The sequence below is a fragment of the Hydra vulgaris genome, chromosome 10, assembly GCF_038396675.1.
Source record: "Hydra vulgaris chromosome 10, alternate assembly HydraT2T_AEP".
NCBI lineage: Eukaryota > Metazoa > Cnidaria > Hydrozoa > Anthoathecata > Hydridae > Hydra > Hydra vulgaris.
The window spans coordinates 3,111,596-3,121,922 of record NC_088929.1 but is presented as its reverse complement, the minus strand read 5'-3'; the positions used below and the strand labels follow the sequence as shown (position 1 = coordinate 3,121,922).

General features: G+C 29.3%; 1 protein-coding gene across 1 annotated transcript; it reads right to left on the bottom strand.

Moving 5' to 3' along the window:
- Window positions 1-1,461: 1,461 nt before the first annotated feature.
- On the bottom strand, window positions 1,462-2,519 carry LOC136086052 (uncharacterized). Its single transcript, XM_065808319.1, has 4 exons — window positions 2,258-2,519; window positions 2,036-2,176; window positions 1,571-1,994; window positions 1,462-1,477 (listed from the first exon to the last, which is right to left on the bottom strand). The coding sequence occupies exons 1-4, from the start codon at window positions 2,517-2,519 to the stop codon at window positions 1,462-1,464; spliced, it is 843 nt and encodes a 280-aa protein (XP_065664391.1).
- Window positions 2,520-10,327: the final 7,808 nt, after the last annotated feature.

Genomic DNA, 10,327 nt, shown 5'->3' with positions numbered 1-10,327 from the left:
TAGATGACTACGCCCTCCTCCGAATTAAAGTAATCTTTATAATTATTTCTTATAGATTTTGCTTTTTTGATAAAATTATGGGCTCCTTGACATTGAATTGATTTAAGTCCTTGATAATTATTTGTTTCTTTTCTCCATTGACCAGGAATACTCTCGTGTGAAGTTTTTTGATCAACATAATGACTTGGGCAGTATGAGAAATTATCTGTTTTTATTTGTAAGGTAAGTATGGGTATTAAGGCCCGGCGGGTAATAAGACCCACTAATCCAAACTTAGGGAAAAAATAAATTGTGAAACTTTTTTTCGACATTAAAATATTAGGGTTATCTGGTTTTATCACTGGCAGCAAAAAAAAATCAGCATTTCTTTACCGCGCGTTCGACAAAGCAAGATTACTTTGTTAGTTTCGTCAAAAATTGCTTAAGTCTAATTTTTAAGATACGTGTTTTTACATTTTAAAATATTTTATAAAGCTTCTATTTTTTCAATTGCATTTATTTGCATTAAGTACTTATTCGTTATCATTACTCATCATGTAATATTTATGCAAGTGTTGAAACAAAAGGATACATTATCGATAAACGTAACAGGTTCAAAGCGGGTAATAAGGCCCACTAAAAATCGGCCCAGTGAATCTGGTCCTTCACCAGCTTCAGTCACCCAACCCAGTCCCTCAACAGTTTCAGTCGATCAACCTGAAATTAATCTTAATGCAAGTTTCAATGATTTAATGCCGAGTTCTGCTAAAAAGAAAAATATGGCTATGGTCGGTCGCAAAAAAAGTTTTAACTATGTTGCTAAAGCCCTAACGAAAGAAGATTTTCAATCTTCCACTTCTAAAGCTGTTAATAATAAGAATAAGGGCAAAGGAAAAGCAAATGTTTCTAAAGACCTGAAAAAAGATTATTCTCAATCTTCCACTTTTAAAGCTGTTAATAAAAAGAATAAAGGCAAAGGAAAACCAAGTGCAAAGAAAAGTAAGTCTGTAAGTGTGGATGTGAATGATTGGTTTTGTTTGTTATGCCAGCAAAAGTCTGTAGAAAGTATGCGACAATGTTGTAAATGTAAAGTATGGTACCACGAGGCGTGCATGGGGTATGATTCTGAAGATGAGGAAGAATTAGTATGCCCATTCTGCGAAGAATAATGTTTTTCTTTGTAACATTTCTTTATTGAATTTTTCAATTTTCTGTTGTTATTTACTGTTGTATAAAAAATTGATTCTTTTAAAGTATATAAATATGCAAGATTACTTATTATTTTATAAATGTGAGATAAACTATGCATTAAAAGAATGTTTCCAAACTTTTTTCTGGTTTTTCTTTATTTATTTTTTGTATTTTTTACATGGGCCTTATTACCCCCATAAGGGGGTAATAAGGCCCAATTAAGGTATGTTACAAAAACATGAATAACTTTTGTTATAATTATTTCCTCAATATGCAGATAAGATTTTTACATCAAGGAATGATTAATCTTAAGCAGCAATCAAAAATATTTTTTTAAACTTAATTTTTAAAGCCTAAATGACCAAAAGTCTGTTAGGTGGGCCTTAATACCCATACTTACCTTATTTTCATTAGAAAGTTGTGCAGAGCCACATTTGCTTTTACAACAATTTTCACATTTTCAACTTTTAATACTATCGGTCTTCTAAATAATCGGAATCTGCTAGCCAATACCCCAAAAGAGTACTCAATTACTCTTCTTCCTCTTGATAAGCGATAGTTAAACACAGTTTTATCGAGATTAGTGCTTCTTGGATAAGGCCTCATCATATGCGGCTTTAATGCAAATGCCTCGTCGGCTAAAAAAGTGTAGGGAAATATTATGGATTTTGAATAACCACTTATACATGATGGATTAGGAAAATTTAGCAGATTATTGACAATAGTGGATCCAACTTTGTTATTATTGTAAATACCACCGTCACTTTGACGCCCGGAGCCACCTATATCAACCAAAGTAAATTCATATTTTGCATTACACTTTGCTAAAAGTACAATGCTAAATTTTTTTTTATAGTTAAAATACATTGAGCCACTTCGGCTGGCGACTGAACAATTACATGTTTACCATCTATTGCCCCAAGACAATGAGGAAAATTCCATCTTTCGTACAACTCAGAAGATATTTCAAGCCATTCTTTTTGTGAAGATGGTGCTAACAAATATCCTTTTTTACAAATAACATTTCAAATTACTTTACATGTTTCTATGATAATTCTTTCTATAGTTGTATGGCTCATTCTGAAACTTATTGCGATTGTTATCTGAACATCGCCAGTAACAAGGTAACTTAATGCTATACATAGTCTTTCTTCAGCAGTTGCAACTGCCCGTCTTAGAGAAGATTTAGATATAAATGGGGCAACCCATGATAGTAATATTTCAAAAGTTTGTGAGCTCATGCGAAAACTCTGAAAGAAGTATACACTGTCAAATAGTTTTAAATCTTTTACTAATACATTAAAAAGACCTTTTTGTGAACGTTCCATAAAAATTCTACGCATCCACATATTATGTTTCCTGTGATTTCTCAATAAAATACACTTTTTTAATATAAGCAACAAAGTTATTTTCTTTTTTAGTAGATTTCTTTTATTTAAAACCATTTTTTTTTTATAAAAAAACAAAACAACACAAAATTCAGCGCGGTAAATGGGGATTAAATTCCGCTAGAAGTTTTCCGCCCAAGAGCAAACTATAGCGCGTAAATTTCTGCCTAAGCGCAAAAAATTCTGAATGGAGAACGGCCTTAAAGCAAGTTGAATAATTTTCAAAATGGCTGTGGATCTTCGTAGCAACTAATTTATTTGCATAAATTGTTTTGTTTTTTTTTGTTGTAATACATTTTTGGGGATAATACTTATAGTGGTACCGTTAATACTATATGTACCGAAAAATACTTATAGTGGTACCGTTTTTTATATAATTTTACGATTAAAATTAAGTTACTTTTAAAGGTATCATACTGTCGTTTGTTTATACATTATAAAGTGATATTTTGCGAAATTTGAGCGTTAAAATTAGACAGAAATTTTGTAAGAAGTTTCATGATTCTTTTATTTTTTTTGATGCTTTTAATTCATCTCAGGTTACAATTTTTGTTGTAGTTAAAAATTAACATTTTCACAGGTCAACAATGATAAATTTTACAAAGTTATGATCTTTCGTGTTATTATTAGTTTGTGATAAATTAATTTTGCCCGCATTAGAATTTTTTTTTACTATATTGAGCTACTATATTTTCTTTAAATTTTATTTTTCGATTAGCATTCTAATATTTTTGTATTCAAGACCAACCCTTATAGTCAGTAAAAATGGGTTAAATAAGTACATTAAATACACGTCTACTGACTTCTTTTATAAAAGAAAGAATTTAAAAGAATTTCAAGAAACAAACCTCATTGTGATGACTGTTATACTTGTCATCAGGTAAAAAAGTCAAGGTCTCAATGCTTCAAAATCTCAAATAAGAGATAAAACAAAGTTTATAGGCCATCCTAGAATTGGTAAAAAAGTTTAGACTTTTTCAATGTTTAGCATTTTAAAAGAAAATATTTTTACAATACACAATATGGAAATAAATAATAGCAATTTGAAAAATGAATTCAATCCTTATTTGCATCTATGCATATGCAATTTGTGTGGTAAAATACCAAAGCGACCGGTGTCTTTAAAAAAATGTGAACACTTATTTTGTTTTTTATGTATAGTAGAAAATGTTAAAATAAAGTACATTAATGAATTTTTATGCCCACAATGTAAGGCACCAGTGTTGCCATTACAAGCAATAAAACAAATGTTGACTGTTCATTGTATTATATGTAAAACAAAGTTCAATGTGATAAAAGAATATGTGTATTTATATCATAAGCTTGCCTGCAATAAAAAATCTTTAACACAACCCGTCTCGATATTGTTGTCATCACCATTATCTTCATCAAATTTGTCACCATCATCGTATACTTTTAACAATAGCATTTCAGAGATTTTTAATCTAACAGCTAGTAGTCATATCCCAAGAATAGTTGAAGATGCTACTCCACATTCTTAAGCAAAAGATGAAACAAAGTGGTGGGGAAATCAATTTCATTTAAAAGTGGAGGACCTAAAATAAAATTTTTGATCTTAAAATTAATTTTTTTAAATAGTAAATTAAATATTTAATAATTGTTAAATAGTAAATTAAATAATTAATTAATAAAATATTTAATAACTATTTTTCATAGATTTCTTTTTTTTTAAGCCGGTTTTTTTTTTTTCTATTCCAAAGGCATATGTCACAAGCAATGAGGTATCAAATGCAACTGTACGAGAAAGAAATGCTATTGTCAAAAGAAATATAGAAGTTGTGTCTGGTCCATCTAATGACGCAGTTTGTAGCCAGTCATCAAAGCTTCTGAATTCACTTCCATCAGAAACAAAAGAAAAAATATTGGCTGATTTTATTATTAAAGTCACAATTAGTGCAACTAAGATGGTAGCTATGAAGGCAGATCTCTGCATACCTTGGGAAAAGCTTAAAATATATCTACGTTCTTATTTTTTGCATGTTTTTAAGTTAGTTAAAAGTGTTATTTATTATTACAGAATATTGTAAATAATTTTATACAGATGATTGAAGAGTTTTGATATACAAACAGCATCACATGCTTCACCAGGGTTGGAAAAAACCCGGGTTTTTTTAAAATAACCAGCTTACTGGGTTTTTTTGGGTTTTTTTGGGTTTTTTTAAAAATAGCTTTTTTTGCTTAGAAAATGAAAGACATATAACCTATTTTGCATTCAAACTATCTTTAAACATTTAATTTTTTCAAAATAATAATTAAAAACACGTGGCAATATTTATTTATTGAAAAGAGCTTTTACAAGGAAAATTTAATAAATTGAAGAACTGTAAATAAAATTCTCCTTACATAAATTTACTTTGTTTGATTATTACAATAATTTTCAATTCTTGTCAGCTTTTCAGATGTTTTTGACAGATTTCCAGTTAAACACTTCCTCTGGGATCATCAAGAATAAACTAAAACAAATATAAATTACACTTAAATAATAGAAATAGAATTTTTTTCAGAATTTAGATGGTTATACTGAAGTTAAAAACGATTTTTTCTACTAATTACCTACTTATTGATCAGATTCGATATCATCACAGGAACTGCTGTCAGCTGCTGAGCTATTGTGAAATGATTTGTAAATCTTCACAAGTTTTATTGCTTTATCTGCACCAAGACGATTCCTGATCTTCGACCAGACAAATCCAAAGGTTGAAAACCATCTCTCAATTGAGGCTGAGCTAGCAGGTCAGGAGTGTAGAGAAGCAAGAAAGCTGCAGAAATTGGCAGAAACCTCTTTATCCCTGATTTGAGATCTGGTAACCTTTTCTTTCATGATGTTCCACCATTCTGATGGAGAGATAACCTTCAGTGGTTCTGAGAACATTTGCTTGGGGAACACCTCCCTGTCCTTCAAGTTAAACTTGTATAGTAAACCCAAGAAATCAGGGTTCCTGTCCTCTAACCATTGTTCTGCACTGTTTTCATTATCATTATCAATGAAGCTTTTGTGATAATCTATATAGCGATGGTCAGTTATATAGGTCAAAATATGAAAGGGTTGTACAGCATCTTGAAATCTCTTCTTTATTGCATCATAGTATATGGATAGCTCTTCATCCTTTATCAATGAATAGCAGATATGAACTGCGTCAGTGAGATAACAAGAATCACTCTGCATCTTGTCTAAGGCAATCCCCAATTTTTTCATTTGACTAAGAAGACGACTTGCCTCACGTTTGATGGCTATATTCTCAATTATTCTTCCAATATTGGCTGGAAAATCTTCCATCTTCTCTCCACGTAGAAGTTATAATTTTTCTGGTATGTCTCAATGCAGACAACTTGAGAGTTCCAGCGTGTTTCATTTGGCAGTTGAGGCATACATCCACCTTTTGCTTTTAACAAACCGTGGGCCATATGCATATTTCTAAAATATTTCTGAACTTCCACAACCTGTTTTAGAATTGTTGAAAAAGAACTGCAAATGTCTTTCTGTAACAAATTCATATAGTGTGCATTACAGACATATGTTAACATATCAGGATACTCTTGTTTGATCAGCTCTTTCATTTTATTCATCTTAGCTTCATTGTCAGTCCAGACAGCAAATACAAACTTATTATATTCATTTTTTATGCTAACTATAGCTTCATTGATGATTTTGAAGCAGTATTCTGTAGTTTTTTTTATTGGGTCATTCTGAATACTAGACCATCCATCTTGACAAATTACCAACGTGTCTTTGGTTTCAATTTTTCCACTAATCATCTATGAACAATGGTCACACTGAACACTATTTTTGTCCCCTTCTATCTCACTGACCTACTTCCACTCCCATCCTTTCTTCCTTCCAATTCCGAATGGCATTCTTATAAAGATTTTTTTCTGAAAAATACACATTGCATCGAAATATGCAAGTTAAATATACTTAATGCTACACAAATAATAATACTGCTTGAATAAAAGTTTCTTGAGTAATTTTTAAGATATAACACAGGCCTGACTTTGATATGGTTGATGAAAGCCACTGAGATCACTGAAAGTATATTGTAAAATATTATTTCAGAAATGTTTCAAAAAAGTTATGTCTTTTAAAAATTTTGATTCTTATTAAATACTATATTCTGATCATATCTATATCCTCTTTTCAATAATAATTGCTTTTTAATTAGTCATAATTATGTTTAAATGTTTTCTGAAATAAATAAATCACAGAAAAAAACCAAGCAAATAGAATCCTTTAAATAAAATATTATTTAAAAAAAAACCCAAAAAAACCCAGGTTTTTTTGTTTTTTCTTTACTGGGTTTTTGGGTGGGTTTTTTAATGCCAACCCTGTGCTTCACAATGAATAGTTAGTGAAAAACTGTCTGGGTGTGACTTGTAGAGAATTCCCCGTTTACATTTGAAAAGGAAATTAAAGGAACCTTTGAAATAAAAGATCTTACGGTTATATTGAAAATTTGCAAACACATATTTTCAAACATCTTGATTAATTAGAAAGATGATTTAAATTAAAATAATGATTTTAAAAAATAATTTTATGTTTTTGACATGCAGCAATTGCCAGTTAGTCTTTAAACCAGCTGTTATCAACAATTGTTAATATATAAGATCCATAATTAAGTTGTAGTGGTGTTATATCTGATACAAATTGATTGTGTTCAATAAAGTATTGAATGAATCTCAAATTTTTTTTTATTATTTTTTATGAACTGAAAATAATTTTTGATCAAATATAAATAACAATATTAAAATTATTTTTTAATCAAATACAAATAGAAGTATGACAATATAGCATATTAACACTAATACGTATTTGACTCCCAACATAATGATAAGTTAATGTAAAATGTGATGTAAAATGCATGTATAAATGTGATATAAAATGCATGAAGGTTTTGTATTAAGGTTGTTAAAATGTGTATATTCATCATCACTAGCCAATATTTGTTAATATTAATGTATTATATATTGTTAATATATATATTTTTTATAACTTTTCTATAGTTGTAATTAAATAATGTAATTTAATTTTTAATTATCAATACATTGTTTATTTTATTCTTGAGGGAGGCATTGTTGTCTTTTCTGTTATGCGACAACAAATGATATGAAATTTATTAACCCTGAAATAAAATATCGCACATTAAAAGATTTATGCTTGGATCATAAAAGGTTTATGAAAAATGGAGGACTAAAGAGTATTGCAAAAAATTTCAGTTTTGTGATAAGCGAACCAATTTTAAAAAAACCACTAGACCAAGTAATTTTTTATTATTTTTTTTTACCTTGACAGTGAATAATCACTATGAGCATGAAATTCAAAAATAATATCAAATACTATACTTTATATAAATTATGTTTAATTTTTTAGGTGTCTTTACTTAGTCTTCACATGGCTCTTGGTATTTATTTAAATTTTTTTAACATGTTTGAAGAAGAAGTTTATCAATTGGAAATGATGGCTGCTGAACCTCTAAAAAACGGCATAAAATGCTCAGAAGAGTGTGACGTTTTTATAAATAAACAAAAGCAGTTGTGAAATCTTCAAATAGAAATTCTTAATATTGAGGATCAAATTCAAGTGATTGATGATGTCATTTTATTAGCTGCAGTTAGCAATTCAGATGATGTAGATGATGTTCAATCTCTTTACTTGACAGAAATTGATTACTTAACAATGAAAAAGTGGTGAGGGGAGCAAAAGTGGCTTTAGCCCCAGACGTAAGGGGTTTTGAGGGATCAGAAAAAATAAGGAGCAAAAAAATATTTTTTAATTTAAAAAGGTATAATTTCTATAAAAAATTTTAAAAAGCCTTTTAGTTATTTTTGACCCATGCGCTAAAACCTTCCCTAAGTCATTCTATTTTTGTTATGCATAGTGTTTTACGAGTTTCTTTTTAGACAAATCTATTTAAAACTCTTGAAGAATATTTTTAAAGAAGGGTCAGGGACCTTGCACACAAATGATCGAGACAATATTACAGCAGCTTAATGTTCAACGTCAAGCATATCATGAAAAAAGTTTTATTGGAAATCATGTGCATAAATTGTTAAAAGTAATGTTACTTTTTAAGTTGTTATTTAATAAATTTTACTATAAACAGAGTAAAATTTAAAAACCTTACATTTGATTCCGCTGAGAAAGTCTTCAAAGAAATGAAATTAAAAACGGCTATTTTCATAGCCACAAACATTTTTAAAAGCATTACTTAGTGTAAAGAAGTTTTAGGCTTTGGGGTGTAAATAAATATCACCCTAATTGTAATTTTTTTTTTACGCACTTATGAGCCACGGCGTTATTTTTTTACAAATTACACAACATGGACCACGGTGTTTGTTTTTAGTGGAGAGGGGTTGGTTTATTTTTTAAATAATTAAAAGTTAAAAAAAAATTTAAATATCATTATCAGACTACTCCTGAGAACATGCGACTCAGACCGCGTATAAATAAACAATAAAAAGATGCTCATAATTGATTTAAATTTAAAAAACTTTGTTTTTTTAGTTTATTTGAAATTTATTCTTGATTCAAAAAATGTATATCTATACCATTTAACTCATATGAATAAAATTGGTTTCTTAAAAGTAGTCTTTCTAGCTTCAGTAGCAACGATGACTGTCTTTTTTAGTTAATTGTATTCAATATTCATTACCTGTTTGCTTTTACAACCATTTTTTTACCTAAAAGTCAAGAGTAAACAATAGTTTAACCCTTCTCAAAGTTTGACCATGAAAAGTCCCTTCCCTCTTTCAGAAATTGAGGTAGGGGGGGGGTTATAAGGCAGTCAGAATTTAAATGAAAAAAATAGAAATTATGAATTAGTTGGGAACAATCGTCTTTCCATCCCCCTTTTTCTACTCCAGTGCTTGTAACTCAAAATTAACAACTGAGTTATTTTTTGTCTGGTAGGAACCCTATATGATAAATTTGATGCGCCGTGATTAGGTATCTCACTTTGCTTAGTCGAGAGACTTAGCACACCGGCTTCAGTGCCGATTAGATATAATACGGCGAAAATCACATTGCGTTTAGTGGTTGTAGTCTGCAAGATAATTAAGGGGAAATCTCCCCTAATTGCTCGGAACACATTTTCTTTATAGTTAGAGCGCTTATATCACTTGCTTCGCCACTGCGCATAATGTAAGATTTTGTCAGTCTGGCCCTAAGTACGAAAAAAAAAGAGTCTTTAGCACTAATTTTTTAATATAAAATTCTCATTCCCACATAATACTGATTCAATTTCAATTAAGTTATTTTCTCGGTGTATTTTTAAAATTTTCCAAACAATAAATATAAAATCGGAGAAAAATCAGAGAGCCTCATAAGAAGAAGTCCACCATTTAATAAAATTCAAAAAATGAAAAAAATAAACTTGTTTAAAATCACTTTACATGATGGAAATCATGTCATATTGCCTTTGAGCAATATGATGTTATCATGTCAATGCAATATGACGTTATCATGTCATATTGCCTTTGAACAATATGACGTAATTAAACATTTTAGTATCAAAACATAACATGTGCTAATAAGAACTTCGTAATTATTAAACTATTAAATAATCTTGTTCTTTTCCTAATAGTTAGTTTTAATAACAATTTATAAAGACTTAGTCTCCATTTATAAGTAAAAGTATAAAATAACTGGTTGTATTAATAAATTTGTATTAAAATATTGCAAAAGTATTAATAAATCATTACAATAATTTCTTGAAAACTAATAAACAGGATTAGCATTTATTACAATTATGCTA

Coding starts and splice junctions, on each gene's coding strand:
- LOC136086052 (XM_065808319.1), bottom strand. CDS start 2,519: ATGTGGATGCGTAGAATTTTTATGGAACGTTCACAAAAAGGTCTTTTT. Junction 2,177..2,257: donor TCAGATAACAATCGCAATAA/GTTTCAGAATGA, acceptor TTTGTAAAAAAG/GATATTTGTTAGCACCATCT. Junction 1,995..2,035: donor GCCAGCCGAAGTGGCTCAAT/GTATTTTAACTA, acceptor TTGTACTTTTAG/CAAAGTGTAATGCAAAATAT.